General features: G+C 40.9%; 1 protein-coding gene across 7 annotated transcripts; it reads right to left on the bottom strand.

The window, feature by feature from the left end:
* Positions 1 to 15: 15 nt before the first annotated feature.
* Positions 16 to 25,294, bottom strand: anln2 (anillin, actin binding protein 2). Of its 7 annotated transcripts, none has more exons than XM_084059832.1 (25): positions 25,143 to 25,294; positions 24,375 to 24,468; positions 23,993 to 24,160; positions 22,440 to 22,541; positions 21,545 to 21,723; positions 21,155 to 21,247; positions 19,588 to 19,677; positions 18,604 to 18,687; positions 17,879 to 17,963; positions 14,544 to 14,869; positions 11,609 to 11,703; positions 11,133 to 11,262; positions 9,708 to 9,843; positions 8,583 to 8,753; positions 8,104 to 8,230; positions 7,865 to 7,913; positions 7,673 to 7,726; positions 7,540 to 7,572; positions 7,212 to 7,236; positions 5,460 to 5,569; positions 4,566 to 4,619; positions 3,595 to 3,681; positions 2,996 to 3,103; positions 2,222 to 2,373; positions 16 to 1,639 (listed from the first exon to the last, which is right to left on the bottom strand). In XM_084059832.1, the coding sequence occupies exons 2-25, from the start codon at positions 24,460 to 24,462 to the stop codon at positions 1,468 to 1,470; spliced, it is 2,718 nt and encodes a 905-aa protein (XP_083915958.1). In that variant the 5' UTR covers positions 24,463 to 24,468; positions 25,143 to 25,294; the 3' UTR covers positions 16 to 1,467. The 7 variants fall into 7 exon arrangements, with proteins under 7 accessions (XP_083915958.1, XP_083915959.1, XP_083915960.1 ...); XM_084059833.1 differs by having other exon boundaries at positions 7,212 to 7,233; XM_084059834.1 differs by lacking the exon at positions 4,566 to 4,619.
* Between the last annotated feature and the right edge of the window lie 1,434 nt (positions 25,295 to 26,728).

Genomic DNA, 26,728 nt, shown 5'->3' with positions numbered 1-26,728 from the left:
ATCAGGTAGACTATAGCACATACAATGCAGCAGCTTCTTTAATATCCCTTCAAAGGTCAGACAGTTTGCTTTATAAATGCCCCTTTCCTCTGATCAATAGTGCCATCCATCACAGTTGTATAAAAGTATACAGAAAAAGTATTCCCATCTTTAAACCCATCAGGTAAAGAACAAACAAACGGCTTGATAGAAAGTACGTCTAGGATGGAGGAGAAAACCCCAAGATACAGATGAACGTCAGGCACGATAGGCAAAGCCTTTAATAGATTCTATTTTAGAAAAAGGCATAAAGCTTGGCGAGTATAACAAAGCCTGCATCAAATCCTTCCCAGACAGGTAATGGATTACCTTTATTGGTGGCACTAATCTTAAATACAATCAGGTACATCAAGTGCCATACAAATTGCATCCATTGCAACACGAGCAGCAGGCCTTCATGTTACACCAGTAATATATTTTGTAGTGTCACCTGGTATTTCACATTCATATCCTACTCCTTAGTTGTCATGTTAATGTTCTTTAAATCCTTCACAATGTATATTAGTACTCTATTCATATATATATTTATTTACCTTTCCAGTTCAATGTTATTATAAAAATACATAACTGTAAAGATTGGATTATAATCTTTCTGAATTATATAAGCCATAAGAGGAAGCTCTGCCTCAGAGAGCTATTGAAAGTGACAAGTCAGTGCTGCCCACTAAATGTTAAGGCAGCTAATAACTAAATGCATTACATAAGAAAAAGTAAACAAAATATCCTAATGGCAATAACAAAATAAAAACACTCCCAATTCCTTACCTCATGGTAATAACTTGATTACCTCTAAATCTAATAACAATGAGACAATCAAATGGCTATTTCCCAACGGTAGTCAATCAACACAATATATACTTCATAAAGCCCTAGCAAGCAATATTATATGGTGGACCCAATTAAGTAGTTAAACACAGAGCTGATGTACTACTCAAGTGTGTGGTAAAGTTAAACTAAGCAAAACATTTTAGTTGTACCTAGTTATGTTGGTTCATAGGAGCTGGTTATACAACACTGTCATATTGGCCACTTGAACCAGAGGCAAATACAACAAGCTAGTTGCACTTATACTGGCTGTAGTATTATGATAATACACTAGAGAGCGGTTTACAGAATGCTAGTTGTACTGGCTGCAATGTTATGATAGTACTCAAGTAGTTTACAGAATGCTAGTTGCACGGAATGTAGTATTATGATAGTACTCAAGTAGTTTACAGAATGCTAGCTGTACTGGCTGTAGTATTATGATAGTACTCAAGTAGTTTACAGAATGCTAGCTGTACTGGCTGTAGTATTATGATAGTACTCAAGTTGTTAACAGAATGCTAGTTGTACTGGCTGTAGTATTATGATAGTACTCTAGAGCAGTTTACAGATTGCTAGTTGTACTGGCTGTAATGTTATGAAAGCGCTCTTATCTAGAGCAGTTTACAGACTGCTCTCCCTCATGCTCCTGCTGCTACAAGCCTTGACCAGTTGTGTTTTTGTTTCTGTCTTGGTCTGTGCGGGTTGGCTCCATGTGTGGACGTCCAGCAGAACCTGGTTTAGTTTCTCCATCCAATCAAAGCGCTCCTCCTTAGTGTCTGCTGAAAACCAGCACCTGGAGAACAAAGAATGAGTCTTTATATAGCAGGAACAAACCTTCATATAAATTATAACTAAGAAAAATAGCAGAGGTGTAAGTTTGACTTAATGAAAATAAAGGAGCATTGGTATAAGCTCAGCAGAAGATGACACAAAGTTACAGTTTGTGTGACAATTATCACTGTAGAGATCATATCATCATCCTCAGAGACATTGTGTATTTAAGCACAAACAAATTAAGTTTTTTATTTTCATAAATGAATGCCCTATTTTATACTTTGTTGTATGAGTGTCTTGCAAAAGTAGCAAACATAGCAGATCTACAAGCTCACAATGTGTCACATCTGCTATATTCTCTACTTTTGAAAACATAATATCATGCCAAAAATAGGGACATCAGGTTGAAATTGCTTGAGTTTGTCTGGGTTTTATAATGATTTAACAAATGAAAAGTATTAACAAGAGGTTGTGACTAAATAATAACCACATTGGATCCACTGGAACACAGGTTCTTTTGTCCATTTCCTGAAAAGTAATGGTTTTGGACATACAAGGTTTCTGCCCGACAGCGACAGTATGTGTGATAATGATAACCTACTTGGCTGCAGCGCCCTGGCTGTCATCATCCTGTTTCTGTTCCAGAATGTTGCTGGCCAGCTCAAAGGTGAAAGGTCGAGCACAGGAGTCCCTCTTCACAGGCTTGACACACCGGCTGGACGAGCTGGACAGAAGGACGCTGCCCTCTGGTGCCTGGGAGGGAAAGAAACAAAACAAAAAGAGGAGAGAACTGTCAGTAATACGTTTCCCATCCCCTTTACAGTATGTAGGCCTTAACAGCTTGCCACCAACACCATGAATAAGGCAAAAGAAATGTATAAATACAACAGAGAACAACTGATATGCTAAATGCTCATATTGACGTTGTCAGTGAAGCAAATAAAGCTAAGCAGATCTCTGTATATTAACAAATATACAGTATTACATATATATATTTATATATATGTGGGTCATAGCCTCTGGTGGCAGAGATTTGTATGATGATAATATAACATAATAAAACAGTGACACCAATACATAATAACTTAAAGTATACTACGTTAGTTCCATTGATTCAAGGTGGAACACAATGGATTGATTGATCATAACAATGTAAATGCAAGCTGCCCACCCATCTGACAACTTAACAAGGCAGCCGAATGGCTGCTGTGTTAAGTGGTCAGATGAGTGGGCCGCGAATGCTTTTGGGATTTTCAAGTGGGCCCTTATCCAGAGAAGGTCGACAACCACTGACAAAGACCTCTGTATACATGGATCAATCATGTGGGGAAATAAGAAAGATAATAGAAGTAGGACCGGTCTACTGTGACAGCACCTTGCTTTCCCTGTCATTGGGATGGTTCCAGTAGTACATGTGATGTCCATCTAGGACAAAGAATCGCCGGTGCCACACCCCAAAATCCTTTATCACCTCAAACATTGACTGGGGATAAGGAAGTATCAATTAAATGCGCACACACACACACACACACACACACACACACACTATAAGGAAACATGTCTCATGTCATTTGTATTTTGGCAGTATTGTGTTCTCCGTGGTGAAATAGCTGTTGAGGTTATTTGGTCTTTTTTTATAAAAGACAGCTGTCGAGCGGAAACCTTTTCCATACATTTCCATGACTTACTTTTCAGAATTCCAATTCAAAAATAGCAAAAGTAACAGATCTACAAGCTCAAAAACATCGCTTTTCTTGCTGCTTTTGGGTGACACTGTAGTATATGACAAAATAGGGCAATCATTTATGAAAAAACATACAAAGTTCAACTAGGGTCTAAAGAAAAAGAGGCATTTTAGTCATAGTAATGCAGCCTATGTGTACGTATGTGGAAACAAATTAGAACAAAAAGAGAGAAAGTGAGTGATTGAAAGACAGACATGGCCAGTATCACCAATAACACATCAGTACTTACCAGGAAGCCTTGGTGCTGCACATTGGAGTGGCTCTCACTCTCCAGATACAGGTAGATATTGCCCTCTAGAGGCGAAAGGAACGGCACCTAGAGTTAGAAGAGCTCATTCAGTTGAGGGCATAACAGAATTTTATATTTTAATAATTTCCTAACAAGACACGAACCCTGTTATGGCAAATGGCTACCTCCAATTCAATATGTACATTTATACATTTAATCAGAAGTACTCTAGTCTAGATTGACAAAGCATCATTTAACTACTTGGACCCCTGCATTCATATTCTGGGGGGAATATTAGCCAAAAATCTACAAGCTTGTAGATTGTAGAAATATAAACTTCACAAGTATTTGGTTAATGCCACAATGTTTGATATGCATGCTCAATACTATTTATAATAATTGTATAATAAGTGGTCATCGCAACATCTTCCTTAATGAGATAGACTATCCATGGTATGAACATTGTGTAATTTCTGTGGCATTTCTATCAATTCATTCAAGAGATACATGCAGATATTGTACCAAAAGCTCAACAATTGATAAATTGATTACAGTATTGCATTTGTAGTCTCTACTATAAGATTTACATACTGTAAATGTATATGGACATTTTTTTTTTACATACAGTATATCTATGTGTATGCAGTCACAAATGCTACTTCAAATGATGACTTGTAGATGTCTGCAAGCCAAAGGAACATTCAATGTAATAAAGTCTAGATATATGAAGTTAAAATGTTCCAAATAGTTATAGAGCAGGAGCTACCTGTTAAATCTCTATACTATGTAGAAATTCTACTTGATTTCTGACAGAACATGCCAGGAGGAAAGAATCACAAGCACACCATCAAGATTAGGGCGGCTATTATTTAGTTTGCACTGACACAAGAGGTCAGAGGTTAGTCTGTCTAGAGGAGAAGAGAAGTGAGAAGAATGAATGGAGGGGTGACAGTGTCATGAAAGACGGAAACCTTTTCCTGAAACTCATCCCCCAGGAGCCTCCTGATTTTTCCTTCAAATTTCATCTGAGTGAAAAAAGCAAGAGAGAGACACAGAGAGAGAGAGAAATAGGGAGGGGTAGACACATTACATCACCAGTGATCCCACCCTTGTGTAGAATGTCATTATGGTGCCACGGTGGGAAAAATAGCAAAGAGTGTAATTGTGACAGTGTGCAATAAGTCAAATGAATAAACCTCTGTTGAGCAGAATACTATAGAAGGTCTAGAGGACAGTGTTTGTCCTCTCAATACATAAATGTGTGAAACCCACAAGCAAAGTACACAGTGTTTCTATGTTTCAAAACACACAAACAAGGGAAGATGGTAGTTTTTCATCACTAATAAACAGTTTCCCCTAGACACCAACTGGTCCATACCAAATCTGTGATTACATTCAGCAATAGATTTTAAAGGAGTAGTTCGCCCAAAGAATTACTTATTTTCTATCAATTACACACCCCATGAAGCCTTGAATTCATTGAGATATTTTTGTCGCATTCCTGATCCAATAATCTGATGACCGGCGGAGACTCAAAGAGTCTCAGTAGGAGGAAGGGTCAAACAGTCTCCTACTGAGTCTCCTACCGGAAACATTAGCATCTTTCCGCCGGTCATCAATTTATTGGCTCAGGAATGCGACAAAAACTAAAAGATCTCCATGAATTCAAGGCTTCATGGGTGTGTAATTGATAGAAAATAAGTCATTTTTGGGTGAACTACTCCATTAAGTTCCTTTACGTTTTAACTGCACTGCCGTACTGTTTTCAAATCGTTTGAATGAAGTATTCAATCTATCAACAATTAAAGAAAAAAAAACGCTAGATGAAGTACTCTGCATATTTAAAGAGCCTAGCCATTAAGTACCTTATCCAGAGGGAACTTGCTCTGTCCCAGAGAGGCCAAGGTGATCTTGTGAGATCCCACAAGACAGAAGTTACTGGAGCGACGTGTGTTCATGATGGGCAAGGTGGCAGCTAAGGAAGGACCAAGGAAAGAGAAAGGACAAAAGTTCATCACAAACCATAAATGTTTTTCCATTATTCTCCTTTGCCCTATAATTCTAAAGCCTATAATTCAGGCTTCTACTGCTGGGAAATTTAAGTCAGCACATCACAAGATAAACTAGAAAATGTGCTCCTCGGAGCACAAGTCTCCGCCAGCAAATATTGGAATTTATTCCAAGATTGGAACTTTGATGATAGGCGTTGCGCCTTTGCTTCTTCATCAGTTTGCAGACAATGATTAGCTTCTTCAGTTTGCATAATTAGAGTTAGTTGCAATGTGTCATCAACTGTGACTGGAAAGTACTGTTCTTGATTAATCCTGTCTAAGCTATTTATATTACGTATTGTGATGACACCAGTGTGTCTACATAATGCATTTCTCAGCCATTTCGTGATTATTCCTGTCTTACCTCACTTTGACAGAGACACAAACTCTTTCAAAGTGACACATCTATTTATAGGCCGCTATACGTCATGCGTCTCACTAGCCAATCAGAGCACACTCTTTCAACGTATTGTCACGTGTCACGTGAGGCTTGACCAATGTTAGCTTGGCCGAGGGGGGGTGGCGGAAAGTGAAAACATAGTCTCCTGGCGGAGACAATGAAACAAGAGTTTGGGAAGTCCCCACAAAAGTGCACCATCCACAAGTCCAGATAAAAGTAGACCAATCACAGCACAGCTCACACTGGCACAAGTTCCTGGTTTGATCCCAGGCTCCTTTTTACTTCATGGCAACGTGTGAATGGGCGAATGTATTGTATTACATTACTCGAAATGACTCATGCCTCACTATGTTTCTCCAAAATGAACAGGGAAAAAATGGTTTGTTAAATGGAGGATTCTATTATAAAAATCACACCCAGTGTGAAGTGGGCGGTGTGGTCACAGTGGTCATCACAGTGATGGAAGTGATTCACTTAAAAAAAATCACACCCAGTGTGAAGTGGGCGGTGTGTGGTCATCACAACATGACTCACTTTAAAAAAAGGATAAATGACTTTTTTTAAAGTCCATACTGCTATTCATAGGGCTGCACATGTGTCATGTGTTTCGCTAGCCAATCACAGTCCTGAATTTGCAAAGTCAGCCAATCACATTACAGTTAGTGGTGATGACACTAGCTGTAATGTGATTGGCTGATATGAAAAAAGTATCGATTTGCATTAACAATGGAAGGGTTAGGGGGTACACACATTTTTTGGTCGGTGTCCAAAACTCACTTATAGGGGGCGGCTACACCGCCCCAAAAAACATAAAAGTGTTTTTTTTAAGTCCATACTGCTATTCATAGGGCTGCACATGTGTCATGTGTTTCACTAGCCAATCACAGTCCTGAATTTGCAAAGTCAGCCAATCACATTACAGCTAGTGGTGATGACACTAGCTGTAATGTGATTGGCTGACTTTGCAAAAGTATAGATTTGCATTGACTGTGGAAGGGTTAGGGTTGTAGACTGCGTTGTAGACTATTGGCCAATCACGGTGCAGGATTGGTCAGTGTCCAAACCTCACTTATAGGGGGCGGTTACACCGCCCCAAAAAACGCAGGTTAAAATGACTAATTACTCTCCCTGGTCTAGACATGATTTGAAAGAAATAAACAACTTACATGTCATACTGTTGCTGGAACGCTGCTGAAAAGGAAATAAAAGATTTGGTTGATACAACAATGAGTCTTTGATGAGATGAGATATACTTTATTAATCCCCGAAGGGAAATTGAGGTGTTACAGCAGCATAACGTGATAAAATAAATAATCTACAAGACAAACAAAAAACACAGACACACATGGACATAATCACACAAGAACAGGGCCGACACAGAACCATATGCATTTAGGGAGAAAGTTCTCATGCATTAGGCAGTTGGCATAAAATAGTCTTTCTAGGATTAACAAGCACCATTTCATTGGTCAAGAAATAAAACGGGACACTCACCATAATGGTACTCAGAAGCTTTCTTGGAGTGACCTAAAGGTATATGAACATCCCAAGTGAATACTTATGTCCTGTTTAAGTACAATCTTGCTAATTCAGGGCTATGTCACATGTCAGAGGATAAGTCACTTACCCGTGGCTTAGTAGAGGAGCTCTCCATGCTGCAGGTGTTCCCAGAGGTGTGGGACTAGACAAAGCAGAGGGACATTAAATCCTCAAATCATTTAATAGTGACAAGTTCTTGTTAGTGAAGAAATGCAGTAATTGACCATTAACTGTAAATGACTGACAATTTCTCTAGAATAAGAAAAAAATGCCTTCTCACCAGGCTGTAGACTTCCACATCAATCTCAAAGTTGGAGCGAATATCCTTCCTGGAGTATTAGGGATTTAAGAAATGAAATGCATTTGGTAAATAATTTATATTGAGCTGTGGCTAATGTCAATGTCAAATCATTGTTTTTAGATAGAAGATGGGAATATATATATTAAAAAGGCTTTAAGGAGGGCTCCTGAGCACCCAAACATGGGTGTATAAATCACAGTTTAACAATGCTGACTTACAGAGTGACAGAGGTGGGGAAGGAAATTGTGTCTCCATTCTTGGCATCTGCAGCTGTAGCCAGAGGGGACGCAACAATGTTGTAGGGCCCATAGCGGATCAGGACAAAGAAATAGTGACTAGGTTGACCTTTGGAGGGTGAGAAAATTAGATAGTCTTAGATACAGGTGGAGAAGGAAATGCTCATCCTCATTTAACTAATTGGAGGTTAATTACTTACAAAAAAAAGCAAACTACAGTTATTAATACTGTACATTTTACACAGCATTCACATAATTTCATTATAGCTGAAAGGAAGTCAGTCTGGCCAGAGTAAGGCTGACTAGCATTATTTTGTCTGCCAGGCTGGAACTTTAGGGTGCAGTTATTTTTCAGAATATGACTCACCATCCATCCAGGCTGTGGGACATGCACCAAACCAAAACAAATAAAATGTCTCCCAGTAAATTGACAGAAAGATACATATTTTGTGTTCTGGTACCTGTGCGGTTCCGTGAGGAGTACACAAACTCCACCTTAAGAGGGAGCTGGATGTTGCTGATGCCAACAGTCCCCCTGCAGGGCTTCAGGGAGGCGGCAGCTTCCTCAGACTCCAAAAGCCTTTCTTCCCTCAATCTCGCCACCTCCGCCAGGAGGGCAGCACGTTTTTCACCTGACACCAATCAGTTTGAACATGAATAAGTAAAATACAGTGTCCATAGAGATGAACTATAGAGATCAAGATGTTATAAGTAACAGCAATGCAACTATATCTACTACTGTATGGCATGATCTATTTGCTAGAAAATATGTCTGTGTTGGCCCAGAAACCATATCTGCTCTGCTCTTCAGACCCATGACCAAGCATGCATTTATATATCTAGTAAAAACAGCCATAAGTCACCTTATAAAAAACATATTTTTGATTGGACATACATATGTAAAACATTTATATTATAAAAACATGATCATAAGAAAACTTTTACAAGACAATTAAAGGAGAGATCCTCTCTGTTTGACAGCAGAATCAAAGCACTTAGACAGTGGCCCCAAGGATGGACTCCTACACTTAGCCCTGCTATAGATTGACAGTGAACAACCAACATGGATGACATAACATTATCAATTGATTTTGAAGAAAATGTTCTGCCAATTGCAAGGGTATTACTGTACCCTTGTTATCAGCAGAAAATGTTCCATTCCCATTGCGCAGGTGATGCTGAACACATAAACGAGGAAGCAGTCAGCCAATATTGCTAGTCTCTTCTGGGAAAAAAAAGAGGACCTCTCCCTATTAGAGTGGTTTTGAAAGGTTTTCCTATATCCGCCAGGCCAGAAAGCCTGGGAGGCAGAGATTATCTCTTCGCCCCGTTTGTGTGTCTGGATTTGTCTCTGTGCGCACAGCTAATATTGGAAACCGCTGGTTGTTCATGAGAAGTCCACAATATAATAATCCATTTAGCATTTTGATTAGACATGTGTAAAGACCTACATTTCTTATTTAAACATGGCTTGTGAGCCTTTTCATTAGATGATTGCATGACTGGTCACAGGACAATAACCTGTGACCAGTAACATTACGGGGACATGTTAGAACAGAGATATTCAACTACAGTGTGCTACATACAGGAGACAAGAAGTATTTTCTCAGCTTCAGCCTCTGTTGCTGAGCCTCGCCCATGCTCCTCGTCGGTGCAGCAGCTCAGAGCCTGCAACGTCTGGCTGATCACCTTCTGCAGCTTTGCGGCCTCCTCATTTAGAGCCTGGACAACCATGGAACAACACACAATATCAGAGAAAGCAAGAAAGCTAATATATCTATTTATCTATATCTTCCTTGTCGAGTTGACAGAACCGGCAGTTCTTGAGGCCATTGTCCAGAACACTAAAGGTTGTTACACACCGGGGCGAACCGGCGAAAATAGCGAATATACGCAAAATTCGGACTCGTTCCGAATAATTAAAAGACGCTTTTTCGCTTCGCTTTTTCGCTTTTTCGCTCCATGTACGGAGCCATTGACTTTATAAGGTTTTAAAAAAAAAACGCATTATTCGCACGAAAAAATCGCCCCGGTGTGTAAGGACCTTTATCCAGCTAACAGTGACAGGGGGAGTAACTGCGGTTACATGGACAATATTTATTCATTCAGAATGAACTCATTCCGAACAGAGATTCATACCAAACTGTTTACATGGAACCTGAATAAAAGTATTCCTAGTTTACATGACCCAAAGCATTCATTCTGAATTTAACTTTTGACATGTGCAAAGTGGTTCCCGCCTACGACCGGGCATGGACCAGGGGCCGCCCGGCTCCACTACCCGGGGCGTAGCTTCCCCTAGTGGGCATGGGGATGAGGCAATAGCCCCCTTGTGCCTCCGCGGCGGAGGTTTGGCGGCCGTAGGCAGGCTGGGAAGCAATGCACCGACTCCTGCCAGGCAGCGTTGTAAAGGCCTTTGTAGACAGGGTGCGATTAGTCAATCAGTTTTTACCGCATGCGAAAAGACGCACAAATCGAACTGGGTTCAATTGGGAAAAAAAACACATCGCAGCACGGTTATCGCGCAGGAGCGAGCGCTTCTCAGTACCAACCGTGGCCGATGCATACAGAGACATAAATAGACTTATGCAGTCTTTAAATTAAAGTTTTACTGCATACAATATTTTATATAAAAAATAATAAAAAGTTGAGTTTTTATGGGTCATCTTTGGCCAATTCTGACAGCATTATTAAGCGCGGACATGTGCAAAAGAATGCATGTATTCCAAACAGAGAGGAGCGTTCAGAAAAAAAAAAGTTTATATGGTAAATATATCCCGATTCAAACGTATATACCACCCCTCCAAACCCAAATGAAAATTCATTCCGATAAGACAGGAATGGAATATATATATTCCAATTGAGGTGTTTACATGAGCATTTTTATTCTGAATGAGCAGTCATTCCGAATATAAGCGGAATATTCATGCCCATGTAACCGCAGCCATTGATGTACTGCAATCCACCTCACAGACCATTACAAGAGACAGATATAAAAAGTTGACACATACTAATATCTTATCTTTCACGTTGATAGATTGTTGCGGACGGGACTTCTCTTGGGCTTTCCTCTGTATCTCAGGAGTCACACTTTGAAAGGTAGGTATCTTACTCTGTCTCTGAGTGCGATAGGCATCGATGCTGTCAATCAAGAGATAATCATTATCAGACGGGTGGCACAAAGAGCATAGACCTATTGCAAGAATGCTTAATATTAAGATTAAGATTATACCAAACATTAAAACAAGTTAAGATTCAAGTATTACTTGCCTTACAAGTTGTTACTTGCAAGGGACTCATCAGTGTATGCACAGAGTTGATACATACAGTATAGATTATCTGGGTATTCATCATTGCCCAACTTTGGATACCAAGGCCAACATCATACACCGGGTGATAATTGATTTGTCACATAGCCTTATTTACTCATCAAGCCAATGAGAAAAACAGCATTTGATTGTCTACAACTTCAAGGAATCATTATTACCTGTATAAAGGAGATGACTCCGCAGGAGGGGTAGTCAACTTGTCTGGAGTCAGGAGCAAAGATGGAGGGTTGGACAGCTGGCTCACTACCAGCCTCTGTGGATGGAAGGATGGAACATTTAGTTATAAATATTAACGCAAATGCACAAACATTTCAAATTGAAATTGCATTCATCTCATTCTCAATTGATTCACAGACATGCCCATCAGTGAAAATGTATCTTTTAGTGGGTCCTGAAATTCTCACATTTGTAAAAGTGGAAGTGCTAATATAGCATTAGTCCCCTTCAAGCCTGATCACAAAAAAAACATCAATTGACAAAACAATTAATTTTTTAAAGGCATTGACGGCGAGTCAGAGATAAACAAACATCACGCCTCCAGCAGTTCATTTCCCCGACCACCAGGGGGTGACGCAGGAGGGACTTCCATAGAGCTAAGGGAACTTCTGAAGGGGCCATGCAGAAAATAGGTTGCTTTATTCGGATATAATTCACGGAACTGCCCGCCCCTGCTGGTTCTCTGAATTTTTATTTTTAAATAGGCTCTTTCATGATAAATTGACCACATATATGAAGTTAAACAACTAAATTCTATCCAAACGCTATCTTAAAAGTAAATTCTGTGCCTCAAAAACGAAGTTTGAGAGCGTTTTAAAACCGAAAGTAAAAGGTTCACACGGACACGGACGCGCACATGCGTGCATGAATTTACGACCCGGACAAACATAAACAGTAGGGAAAATACGGATTTCAGAAAGAGGACTGTGTTTCAATGCAGGAAAACACCCCAGCATCATTATATAGTGGCTGATAGAGGGGTAAAAAATGCAAAATGTATATATATATATATATATCATACTATAATTCTAGTAAGGGCGTAGTGGTGAGTACGGTGGTGAGTACGGTGGTGAGTACGTGAAGATACCCGGTTCTCCTCAGTGGCTGGAGCAATTGCTCTGATTTTGCACACAGCCATTGACCATTACCATCTGAACTTAACTGTGAAGCCCGTTTTTCAATTTCACCAAATCTCAGCTTCTTATTAGCGTTTTTGTGTCAAACACTGTCGCCATGGTTACGGGGCTGCCCAGCTATGGGACGAACTGCCTCCCGGGTTGCCAGATCATGTGCGCATATCCCCCCACGGATGCGTCGACCGGGTATGGTCTAGTATTTTAAATTTAGGCTTAATGTTGCCTAGAATCCCTTTAACCTAGTCCAATGCCTGTCGAGAATGCATGCCCCTCCAGTTATGCAGTACCTGTTGTCAAGAGTACCCGTTGTCAGAGTACTTAGTGCAGTACCTATTATCACATTATAATACTATGACGTCGTATTGATTACATCAAGACAGGCAGACACAGTGACGTGATCCTGGTCGATAAACGTGCCAAGTTTTAAGTCGATCGGATGGTTACAGAGTTAAGCGGAGGACAAGACACACACAAACAGACAGGGATGGAGCTGTGGGGGCTTACGTGGCTATAGCTATGGATGTGATCTAAAATCTAGATTTGCTTATCATTTTTTATGAATATAAAAATATATACAGATTACAGGAGGCTTATTAAAATTCGAGGTCATTATAGCAGCAGGAGCACCAAGTAAGGTTTCATTTCTGTCTCTCTGACTGGACCGGCATCTTTAGATGTCATTGTGCACATGCAGTACTACTATGAACCAGTAAGACTCCCTAATCGGGAGATAAGCGACCGTAGGTCACATGTATACAGAAGAGGGCTGTAACGGCGATTGGTTCCTAGTTGTGTGGGCAATGTATAGTTTTGTTTGGTGGTCTAAGAAATGTGGTGGCAGGCATGTTGATGACATGAGTGTACACATACTGTGTAGTGTGTAGCAATTTGCGTGTTTTTAGGGGCAAAACTGTAGGAGTAGTGGGCAAAAATGTGTTGTGAAAAGCGGCCTGAAGGTGGCGCTAGAAGAGGGCCATGTGAGAAATTAGGGGTGGGGTGTCCGCGTTGCCTTGGCGGACGAATAGGTACCGGCCGCGGCTCTCCCGGACGCTCCTAGCCCGAGTTACGGCATTTTATGTGAGCTGCAGTGGCAGGGGGTCCTCCACTGGGGGCGCCACCACTTTTGCATCCGTTCTGGAGCACCAGGAGTGGGTGGTCCCCGGGAATGCCCCGTGAGCAGCCCCGTTGGGGTGGTCATTTGGTAATTTGTCCACATGTGCTCATTTTTTACACTTGGGGGTCCCCGAGGCAGCTGGGGGTCCCTGGAGCTCCGGGGGTCCTTGGAGGGTGTAGTTTGGCAGGTAAGGAGTGTGTGTGCAAAATCTGGCATGGATCGGGGCAACGGGTGCGGAGATATGAGCAGGGCAAAAGTGTGACGGGACGTGTGTGACGGAGGGACGGACGGACACCTGGAGCAGGTTTCTATAGTAAATGCGACCTACGGTCGCAACAAGGACGGGCAGCAATATGCAAAACGGCTGTGCTGTGTCAGCCGTATACAGCAAAAGTAGAAGTGATTCATTCCCCCATGGTGTTACGCTGAATACGCACAGCACTTTCATAAATTAATCATTTAAGATTTGTGCATCTGCAGCTGATACAAATGTATGTTTTGTAATTAAAATGTTATTAAAATAAATCTCTTTTACATGATTATTAACACATTAGGCACCCCAGATTTACAGTATTTCAGTATTTTACAGAGGAGAGTGGAGATGGTGAGCAGATGCAAGTAAGGTTTATCATCAGAAATCGTATACTTCATGATCTCTGCATCATAATCTGAACAGTGGAATCAATAAGCGAAAAAACTAATTGTAAGAAGAAAACACCCCACTCTGGGCTAAGCCCCTGATCTGGTCAGGACCTAGCTCTGCCTCTGCAGGCAGACTGATTCCTTCATTTATAGACATTTTAATATTGGACTATAATATATTTATATATATTCTAATGGTCTTACCAGAGGAGTGACCACAGCCTCTACAGATTTGCTGAGAGGAGAGAGGATCCCGGTGGGGGGGAAAGTTAGTTCATCTCTACTGGCGTCAAGCTCCTCACACCCTTGCTCCTCTTTGACATCCTCGTCTCTCTCACTTTTCTCCTTCTCCGAGTCCATCTTGTCCTTGCCTCCAGAGCAAGTGCTGATACCACTATCGTGGTCTTCAGTGTCTGCATCACCCCTCTTCCTCTCTGCTTCCATCTTTCCAGCATATTCCAGAACCTCCCCAAACATCTCGTCTATCATCTCCGCTGTGTTGGCCTCGTCCTGAGAGTTCAGTTCAGCATCTGGTGAGAAAAAACATCCCAACATAGATTAAATACCTTCTAAAAACAAGTAAAGATGCTGACCTTGGAACCTTATGACATGTTCACACGTAGCATGTGTCAGTCATCCCTCCCCCACAGTCTTCTAAAAAGCTCAAAGCAGAGATGTTTTTTCTTTTTTTTTAACATCGGAGCCACTCCAGACGTTGAAAACAGTTAAAACCTATTTCCTGAGTCAGGGTGGTGGGTCGTTGTTGAGGTAACAGTGTCGTGCAATCCATTATTTGAGCACAGAGCACAGCGTTTTCAACACTAAAACAGCTATATGTGAATTGTGAACATGTCCTTACCTGACTGGTTGGTTCACAGACGTGTGGGAAAATACCATATGTATAAAAAAAAAGTCAAACCTGAAATAAATGATCCGTTTCAAACTTGTGCTCAATAGTGTTCTACGGAATTCACTTGTGCCACCCGGAGTAAATACTAGAGCCCGACAGATGCTGAATTTGTGTCCCTTTTATGCCCATATATGGAGTCCTGATGTCATCAGTATGTGCCTATATATGGAGTGATTTGTTTGCACCTGATGCAAGAACGACACATTGAGGTTAGACAACACACTCTATATAATATTTGGGTGTAGCTGCATTGGGAACTCCTTATATGGTTATGGCGACATGAGCGTGATGAGGTCCGCCCGCCTGTTGGCAGCCAATTCTAATATAGGATACACATAACACACAATTGTTTTTCAATGACTTACCAGTTATGCAATGGAGACAGGATATCCGTCAGTTTAACAATAATGTTTATTGTTCAAAATCACATGAGTGCACTGAAACAGCAAACAATAAGATAAATCGGGCGGGCTCTAGTAAATACTTTCATGTCCATGTCCCATATTAAACCTGTGCTCAGGTGCAACGTAACATCCCCATTGTTTCTACCGTCTTTTAACCCAAGCTGTATCATTGAAGTCAGTTGGAGGAGGTAATTTACTGCAATTCAATACATTTCTGTTAAAAGTACCATAACAGTTCCCCAAAAACAGCCACTGTGCTCAAATGTAAATTATGTCTTCCATATGCAGCTGTATTCATCTCACCTGACGAGCTAGACTCTCTCCTGGGCTCAGAGAAAGTGTTCATCTCAGACAGGGTTGAGTCTTTGATTAGCTTAGGCTCCAAGATGAAGGAGACATTCTTTAGGCTTCCTCTTTTCTGTGCCTTATTTTCATGTGTCAGTTCATCTATGGCAACCTGCTCTCTTTCTAGTGCCTGTGACATTACTTCCCCTGCCTCCCCACAGTTTTCTGTTAGTGGGACTTTTATGGAAATATGAGCGAACATGGCTTCCTCTGAATTCTGAGCCTCCATCATGGTCTCTACATCTGCATCATTACTACCGAGCTCAATATCTTCTAGGTCATCTCTGCCCTGTCCCTCTTTCACAGCCTGAACTTCAACTGCTATTGTATTCCCCCTCTTCGACCCAAAGGACAACTCTATGTCTTCTTGTTTCATATCACATATCTGGGTCTCTGTGGATGAATTTGCTTGGTCCATGTTCCTTAAAGCCACGTTCATCACTTGGTCTCTGATCAAGTCATCAGAGATTATTTTGGATTCATTGTGTTCCTCTGCCGATGTGGAATCCATGTCCTCCTCAAGTTCTTCAGTTCTTGGGAACCCAGTAACCTCTGTGGGTGAGTTGCACTCCTCTCGTCCTTTAGTACATGCAGCATCTTCATCCTCAACTATACACAACTCTATCTCCCTGTACACCCTATCTTGAGGGTATCTCCACATCTTCAGTTCCTCATCCGTTGATGGTTCAGTCTCCTCTCCATATGAAAGTCCATCAAACTTATTTTCTTCAATTGAGAGGGAGACAGAGTCTCTCTCTGCAGTTACTTTGAATACCTCTTGGGTTCTCTGTTCATCAATTGCAGGTGACCCCAATGCACTCTGTTCTTCATTGGTAGCCAACTCTGATGCACTATGTTCTTCATTGGTAGCCAACTCTGATGCACTCTGTTCTTCATTGGTAGCCAAGTCTGATGCACTCATTTCTTCATTGGTAGCCAACTCTGATGCACTCTGTTCTTCATTGGTAGCCAACTCTGATGCACTCGGTTCTTCATTGGTAGCCAACTCTGATGCACTCTGTTCTTCATTGGTAGCCAACTCTGATGCACTCGGTTCTTCATTGGTAGCCAACTCTGATGCACTCTGTTCTTCATTGGTAGCCAACTCTGATGCACTATGTTCTTCATTGGTAGCCAACTCTGATGCACTCTGTTCTTCATTGGTAGCCAACTCTGATGCACTCTGTTCTTCATTGGTAGCCAAATCTGATGCTCGCTGCTCCTCAGTAGTAGCCAACTCCAATGCACTCTGCTCTTCAGTGGTAGCCAACTCTGATGCACTCTGTTCCTTAGTTGTAGCCAACTCTGATGCACTCTGTTCTTCATTGATAGCCAACTCTGATGCACTCTGTTCTTCATTGGTAGCCAACTCTGATGCTCGCTGCTCCTCAGTAGTGACCAACCCCAATGCACTCTGCTCTTCAGTAGTGACCAACCCTGATACACCCTGCTCTTCATCAACAGGTGACTCCAAAACAATGTGTATGTCAGGTTGACAGGAATTTAGCTTCCCTTCCTCATTTCCCAAAACATGGTTCTTCTCATCATTCTGCCCTGGATGTCTTGTAGCCTCTGACTCTTTCCATTCCATTTCCACCTGCCACTCTTTACAGCTCTCTAGTTCTACAGATAAGACAGGAGCTGAGGATTCACAAGTTGTGTTTTCACCTGTTAAAGAGTCACAGTTGCACATAACTATACTAAGTAATAATTATTTCTTTTGGCACATGTTTATCCAAGTACAATAGCCTTCTACACTAATGTGTCATATCAATCCTGTTTTCTCACGTTTAAACATCATTTGGCTACAAATGTACTCTTAGAAGGATTAATCAACTATGCATTGAGGAATTATGTGTGTTCCTGTCAGAGGGTCTCACCTGTGGTCTTTGGCTGTACCTTCTCTGTACTAGATGCAAAATAGATGTAGCTTCCATCTTTCATTTCAGCATCACCATCTACCTGCTGGAGAGATAACACTATGAATACCTTAGGAAAATACAATCACAGGAACTAATGGTGAATAATACCATTATGGCACAATGGTAGAGATGTATGCATAATACATTAGACATGTGTTTGAAAAGGAACACGCAATTGTCACATCAGAAATTAAACGCAGTGTGCCAAAAAGAAGAGAATAGAAAAGTGGCGCATTTTCACAAATCACATAAAGACTGTGCTGTGCATGTTTACGAAATGACAGATGTAATGACAACATTTCAACAAAAACACAAATGGTCAAAGTGGATCCCTTGTGTCTCAATTTCATCATGTTCATTGATCATGGCAAGATCGTTAGACCTACAATATCTTTAGTGGCCTAACCCACCGACCCAAAACCACAACAAAGACTTAAGTAGGTGACCGTTATCCAACTTTCTGAAAGTCACATTTGGGGCCATGAAAATGGGCACTTTAGTAGGCAGATGTGTTAAGGAATGATTATCCTTATTAATTGTATGTTGTTTGTTGCCAATTCCTATGTTCTCTGAAGGCCACATTGCCCACCTCCATGACCACAACATGTTGCCCAGGTGTGCATCTCTAAGTGACTGAGCCTGAGGACAGCTACTGTACAGTTGTAGCTGGTAGAAGCACTCACATCCCAGGACTGGGGAGGCCAGATTCTCCTGCTACGCGTAGGTGCTTTCCAGTCAGAGGACGGGCCAGGAGAAGATTTCTCCTGCTGATATAGACCACGTATCATCATCTGGAGCAGCTATTAGCAAACTATTTCTCAAGGGACAAATTAATCAAATAAATCAAATCTTCCTCCAAATTTCTGAAGTGATTCCCATGTCGTCCCAATAATCAAGGCAAACATTTCCGTCTACCCATAGCCCTTCTCATTTAAGTCTAAAACCATCATTGATTGGTATTCTAATGTCCATATGTAAATGTAAAGCTCTTAATGTGGAGAGAAGCTGATGCTTGTGTGCACGTTAACGGTGATGCATACAAATCATTAAATACAGTGATGCAGCTGCCTATAGGTCTGGCCTCACAAATATCACTTGTTGATCTTCAAGCATCAGAAAAAGGGTAATTCACCTCAGACTCTTCAGTTTGACAACTGGCTATGGACAATACCAGGGCTAACCCTAGGGCAAGTCAAGTCAAAAATCAAACATACCCATTAGAATCTGTTATACCCAGAGCCCCCCAAAAACGGCTAAATCAAATAGCAAAGTGGAGCATTTTCATAAATCACCTCATGAGGGTTTCCAAGGTAATAGGCATAATTACATTTCACCAAAAACGTACAAACATGATTAATGTGGACCCCTTGTGCCTTGATTTCATGTTAATTGTTTAAGACAATTAAGGAAATAATCTCCAATGTCTTTAGTGGCAAACCCACCAACCCAAAGCCACAACTTAAATTTGTGTATAGTTATTTAACCCTGAGAGGCAAACATTTTGGGCCATGAAAATGGGCACTTTTACGTCCAGTAACTTTGGATTAGATTTTATATCTGTTGCCGATTCCTATGCTCACTGAAAGCCTTAATGCCCACTCCCATATCCACAAAATGTTGCCCAACTGGGCAGCACCAAGTGACTGAGCTGCAGTTGAATCACTCACATCCCAGGGCTGTGAGGGAGGCCAGATTCTCCTGCTACGTGTAGGTGCTATCCAGGAAGAGGAGGAAGGTCCAGGAGAAATTTTGCCCTGCTGAGATTCACATAACCCCCTTTTACAACGCCTGTTCAAGGTGGGAATGTTGCACTATTATTCCACCCCACTGTTCCGTATAAAAAGGCGTGGGCATGTAATGGGGAGCATTGTTGTTTTGCAGTAGAGGATGCAGCGGAGGTAGTCACAGAGCTGAATTGACAACATCTGAGTAAAACTGGGATGAACAATTTAAAATTGTTTTTCTGCAGTTGAAACTTATTTTCAAATGAAACCGCCTGACCCACTTCCAACGTATCCATTTTCACTACATGACCAGCTGACATTAAAGACAGACACAGTATTTTCATATGGTTACAAACAATCAACTGACGGTGAACAAGTATAAATTTATCCAAAGTAAGAAAATCTGCTTACAAATCGACTACAATTCTCAGGCTTAGAAATGACCAATTGTCTCAAATACAGACGGTATCACATAACTAAATATCATAAACCAGGAGTCTTCAACGTTTTTCAGAGCAAGGACCCCTTAGCTGACAGAGAGAAATGAAGCAGGGACCCCTACTACAGTACATACTGTATAAAATTGTGTTTTAGATTCAACTTTTTCTTAAGATTGCTTCTTAGTCTTGTCAGTGTTCTGTTTGTTTACATATGAACTTTTCTAATAATATGTTGGATTCATGTTAATGTGTATTTTCAAACATTTAACCAGACATCTAAACCCTGTAAATTACTTGGTAAACTTGAACTTATTTGGCTCTGTACTTGGACTTTTTTCCCCTTCTAATCAAACCTCTTCACTGAAAATAGATGATCTACAAGCGTGAGCTTCTATGTAGATCTGCTATTTTTGGCAAATGTTTTGCCCAGAATAGGGATGCCAGGGTCAAAGTGGTAGTAACTCTGAGGACCTCCGAAGGGTCCCGGACCCCCTGTTGAAGACCCATGTGATTCAGAATCTATGAACTTACATTACGTGATTTAAAAAACCTATATGGGATTTTGAATTCAAACAAATTTTCATGACCCAGTGGCTGTGGGTTTGACGTCAGGACTTCGGTAATCTCCCAAGACAGATTCAGAGCTCCGCACTTGAATCTGTCGGGAGCTCCTGTTACAACGTGTATAGTGAGGAATGTTAGGAATGTTAAAAAAAGACACGTGGACCGGAAGTGGAGGGCTGAGGGCGGACCTAAGGGCCAACATCCTGTTATCCACATTCTATTGGGAGGTCCCCCAGAGTCAAATTCAAAGGGGAAAAAAACAGCAGAGAGCACTTTTTTTTTACTATGGGTTCTCAGATTGGGACTTCAGTACTCTATAGAACAGTATGATTAAGGTTAAATATTGGCATGGTTCCCCTATGACAAATACAACATATAGGGCTAGAATCCTCCGACAAACATACAATAGACATCATACCAAACAACATACCGTTAGAATTTTTTACCGAAAAGTACTTAAAACAGTCAGGTAAACAGACATCTGAAATCTGAAAACCAAAACACACCTCGGCCAGCGATGGGTCAGAGTTGCTCCTTTTCAGCCAGACGTTGTTAGTAATTGGTTGGGAGACCAACAGGCGCACCTCCTGTTCTCTCTCCTGATTGGTGGGAAGACAGAGGACAAGGACAGAAACTGAGTACATCTACCCCGAGAGTTGAGACTATATTTAACATTTAAATACAACTACCGTATCCACGTTTGTGATAAAAACCTTAACTTAAATAATTCAACTAATTATTGTACAAAAACGATTACAAAACTGATTTTTATAATGGAAGAGCAACCCTCAAAGCCAAACAACAGTCCATATGAAGCATTTTGCTGCTAAAACTACAGAGGGAACATAACTTAAGCTATAAAGCTACTGAGCTGACCCTCAGTAAATGTACTGTACCTGCCGAATGCGGGAAGCTTCCTTGAAGCTGGGTGTCACATTGCCCTGGATTTTCTGGTGGATGTCAGATACAAACTTGGAGAGGGAAAGCGGGCAGGTGCCGGCAGGACTTGCAGCAGTGCTAGCCTCAAACAAGGGGCCTTTGAAACGCTCTAGTCGCTGATTGAACTCTCCTTCACCTGAAGGAAAGACGCAAGAACAGTGACAGTGACACCAGGCTCAAATAGGTAGGTACTAAGCCAGAAAAATGTCACATGTGTATAATAATTTTAAGCCTTTTCAACAACAGAGAATGTAAATGTAAATATCACTAATGGAAAACATTATTTTCCTTTAATGATCATGAAATAACAATCCAAGTTGTTTATAACAATGATGGATTTGTCCTGCATTTGCTATAGGCAAGACTACAAAGAATATAAATTCAATTTAAATAATAGTTTGATAGTGTGAATTTTGTTGTTGTTACTCATAGCAATAATCATAAGTCAGTTATGACTCGTGACTAAACTATGTTTATTGCAAAGCTAAGATTAGGTTTTTCTTTTATTGGCAATAACTGAACTAGACTGTCCAAACAGTCCAGACTGGTTGCCTATGTATGTAGCCTCTCCCATTCTTAGGTAGTAGAACAACCAAGTGGCCTAGGCTTTGAAACTTTCTTCAGAACTCTAAAATCTTCAGGGGAAAAAAACGAATTCTATGATGCGTTATGAACACATGCATTGATATGGGTTAATTTGTTTAATCTGGTAAATTTGTACTCTGACAATTTACAGTAGTACTTCTCCTGAAAAGTACTATAGACACAAAATGTTATATTTTTTTCACTGAATGATAGGTGTGAGCTGTGAGGGAATAACAAACTAATGTGCGTGTTTCCACCCAGTCTCACCAAGAAGGTGTTGTCTGAAGCTGAAGTCCTGGAGAAAGACTGAGACTGATGCGCTACCACCAGCCCCTGGATCAGATTCAGCCCGGGCCAGAACTGGTACTCCTGAAATAACAGACATATTTTATTAGTCTCTCTCTCTCCAAACATCTCAGGAGAAGGGGAGGCTCTTGTCTCCTCGACAATAGAAGAGTCGTCAACACGTCCACTCGCTAAATGTAAATTCACCGCACAATCACCGTGTCCATTCACACTGAGCGGTTTGAGGCAAATCAGACATTACCCAGACTTAACTCAAGAGTCCTGCCAGCATAAATTCTGTTGCATGTCCGATCCTACTGAGCCGAAATATTGCGTTCATACATATAGCCGCTCTGTTTAAAGTCTGGAAAACGTCCATAATATAGTGAGTGCATGTGTGAAAGTGACTATAGAGGCATAAGACACTTGTTAATAGCACCATGCCAAGATGTATGTGTGGCAATCAACCACAATATCACAAAAGCCCAAGACAAAGACATTTCCTGAAATGATAATATTTTATTTTGTAATCCCTTCCCTGGTTAAACTGTGGACCATGCCAGGCCTCTAGTTTGCCATCATCAACAATAAACCCAGATGTTTTGTTAGACAACACATGGATGTCAGTAATTGATCTCCTTTTAGTACAATTTATCAAAAATGAACATATGTTAATTGCAAGGCAACTAGCCAGAGCCCCTAAAACCTTTGAAAAGAGCCAAAACCATAGATGCCACCTACATCTGCCAAAAATTACAAGCAAACAGAAGCCTGATTTATGATTCAGCGACAAAGTGCCACGCTAAACTTTGTCTGTCGCAGAGGCACAAATAAGGCTCGAGAAACCAAACTGAAACTTGGGTCACATTATACTACAGAATGTGCCAGGGGAATCGGGTTAACTAGAGAAATTTACAAAACTCATACAGGCGAGAGAGCCGACACCTAATAGCAGCACATAAGGATACAGTGCAAAGGCCTATCTACAGTACATACATTGGCCAAGAATGTACAATGAGCCAATTAACAACTAGCATTATTACAGTAATTCAGTACTACTGTTGCCATTTCTATTTGCAGCTACTAGTTTCAGTGTGCTGCATCTTGTTCATGACCTACATTCTACGTGTTGTTGTAACTGCACCAACAACCTATGAATGCTGCGAATAAAGAGATTGATATGAATGTACCTGTAACCACTGATCTGAGTAGTTATTTTGATCATTTTCAAGAATGGCCAAGATTTCAAGATTATTTTAAACTTAACATCATCTCAATAATATTTCAACTTTGTATGTTTTGTTTTTGTAAATTGATGCCCTATTTCATCATGCAAGAGTGTCACACAAAAGTAGTGAAAATAGCACAGCTTGTAGATCGTCTATTTTCACTACAAAAATAATTTAAAGGGAACGGTTTCGACTTTTACAGCAGCGATATGAGTTCCGGAAATTACTAAATGTGCTAAATGTGCTCTAGGGCACAATGAATTCTATTTTTTTCCCAGTCAGGTTCAGGAGTGACACCTTTCTCACCTGGCCGTGTCTGTGAGAGCTGCTGTAGTCGGGACCTGACTGAGGTGATGGCCGGTGTGTCTGGCTTTACATCCAGCTCAGCTCTACGTCCTGGGGATGAAGGTTTAGGACTGCGGTTTTCCTGGCCAGCACTCTCCAGGCGCCGGCGCTTCTGGCCATCATGCATTTCTAATACACATGGAGGGAGATAAAACATTTAAGGCCTGCGATGGGACTTGGGAGACATGGCAACAGAATTTCCCCTCCCACTGCAGGATCAATAAAGGTCTATCTGATCAATCTATCTATGAGAGACAACCAAGTAATTGCTAGATATGAACATTATTCCTTCACACTTGTTTGAGTACGTACACCATAGTGACGTACACACACACACACACACCTGATGGCAAGAGAACATTGTCCTCAGGAGACAGAGGAGCTCTTGGTCTTTTTGAGGTAGCAGCAGTGTTTTCTTCTCCAGATTCCATGTTGCTCTGCAAACAGAGAAACACAAGTGACATGAAAGACCTAATATGTAATTACTAGGTGAGCAAATCGGTGACAACCTGTTGAACACTGTAGGTTAGTTAGTTAGTCTTACTACAACAAAACAGGTTGGGCAGGTAGGCAGGCTACAGTAGCACAACACAGACAGGGATTGACCGTCTTGATCCAAGGCTAGGATTGTCCCAAAGTCAAACCAGTAACGTGAACCACGACAATGCCTTAATCACTGCAGTGATTTAATATACAAATTCAGAATGAACGTTACTCTAGATAAAAATCAACTCCGATTTTAACAATAAACATAACTAGTTTCACTCTTATTATTATAACTCCGTCTAAGGCTCCATTAGCTTGTGGATTAGCTAACGTTACCTACATTAATGCCACTAAATACGATCCATGTTTAAACTGTGGCCTAGTTAACAGTAGCCATGGATCACATGTTCGAGCCGTAAATGGAGAAATATCAAACACCAGGTTGAAGTTAATCTATGACAGTCATGATATGACAGTCATGTTTCAGGGCTAAGTTAACAGTAACTTTCGCTTGCGTTAACGTCACGTTACTTGTTTTATAACCAGCTTAATGCTGGTGAGAGACCGTGCTAACGTTACATTATTACGCCATAGCTAAAATAGCGAGATAAGAAAGAAGTCTTACCTGAATTGGCGTCTTAGTAAAAGTATGGTAGCAAACTGTAGTTAGCACTAACTAACGTCATTAACTGCTAAATAAATAGCGAACACCAGAAGAAAACTAAACAACTCAAAACAATAAAGCCTTTATCGACTCGAGTCTCCTGCTCTCCTCCTTCAAACTTTGAATTTCAGCGGGTCTTCTGACTAGAGTTAGGTTCTGACGTGCATTGTGCAGTGTTGCCAGATTGTGTGAGACAAATAAGAAACCAGGTCTAGGAAAACAAGCAACTAGCACTTTTATTATGAGCACTTAAAGGGGCTACACCATGAATTTCATTTTTTTTTAGGTTTTTAGTATTTTTTGGGCTCCCCAGTGTCTCTTGTACCCCAAAAAATATTTTGTTTTAACATTCAGTCATTCATGCTCATTTCATGGATTTCCTGAATGGGCGTGTCTGAACAGGCCATTTCAGAATGGCAGGGCAAGTGATGTCACTTGCCCTGATTTTGCATTGATGATGGACAGACAGAATTGCTCAGTAGCTCCCCCCTGCCCAATAGGACGTTTTGGTATTGCAGCTGAAAAAGCTTGGAATGACAGACAGTCAGATTGTGAGAAAAAATATCTGGATGTTTTTTAGGCTTACAACCTGTTTAAAACGTATTAGGGGGCAATATTTATATATAATATATTTTTTTCTAATTCATGGTGTAGCCCCTTTAAAGTTTCTTAAAAAGCATTGAAAATAGCCGATCTATAAGCTCAAGCTTGTAGATCGGCTATTTTCAAAAAAGAATCTTGAAATAAAATATGGAATATTTAAGATTTTTGAAACTTAACAACACAATTGGCAAATCTGATATGCGGGGCTCCCACAACACATTTTCCGATGGGGATTAGGGACAAATACATATTCATTTGGGGGTCCGGGTCCATGACCATGATGACATGAAAATATTTGAGAACCACTTTTTAAAACTATTTAAAAATTGTGAAGCAAGCTCAAATAAGCAGCTACACTCTACTAGAAACAAGCCCAAATAAACTGCAACCCGCAAAACTACCAATATTTACAAGCAACTTCACAGACAAATAAGCCCAAAGTCGCTTATAATAGGCGGACATGGCAACGCCGGCACTGATGCTAGTGTACGGCAGCTACCAGCCACTTCTGATCTCGGATCAGATCTTATGCTCTCCCGAAGAGGTACAGTCTGTGTCTGAGTGGCCTTGAAATCTGACTCCAGATCTGTATTGGGTGCAAAGCCGGAAGTGAGATCATTTTGACCGTGGTTATTAGAACAACGCGCAACGTTTTGAAATTGACCAGATATCGGTCAATTTCAAAACGTATACGCATACGCTTGGGACAATCAAAAGCACGGGAGTTCTGTCTTGCTCAAAGGTTCCCTGTTGCAAACTATAAATATAGTTAGGACCAGATCCATTGTTAGGACTAATACCTAGGTATTAATATTATAACTCTATGATTGCAAGGATTTAGGCTTTTGTAAGGATCAGCATTGGCTGATGCAGCTCCACGAATCATGTTCAACCCAGATTTGGCTCAAGTTCAACAAAGGGAATGAACTCGTTCTCATGCTATT

The sequence above is a fragment of the Gymnoscopelus microlampas genome (assembly GCF_963454915.1).
Source record: "Gymnoscopelus microlampas genome assembly, chromosome: 6".
NCBI lineage: Eukaryota > Metazoa > Chordata > Actinopteri > Myctophiformes > Myctophidae > Gymnoscopelus > Gymnoscopelus microlampas.
This window is presented reverse-complemented; position numbering and strand designations above follow the sequence as displayed.

Excerpts from the sequence above, each read along its gene's own strand:
- anln2 (XM_084059832.1), bottom strand. The coding sequence starts at position 24,462 with ATGGAATCTGGAGAAGAAAACACTGCTGCTACCTCAAAAAGACCAAGA. Across the intron at positions 8,231-8,582 it reads CTCCTCACGGAACCGCACAG|GTCAACCTAGTCACTATTTC; the intron begins GTACCAGAACAC and ends CACCCTCCAAAG. Across the intron at positions 3,104-3,594 it reads TGCAGCACCAAGGCTTCCTG|TCAATGTTTGAGGTGATAAA; the intron begins GTAAGTACTGAT and ends CCTTATCCCCAG.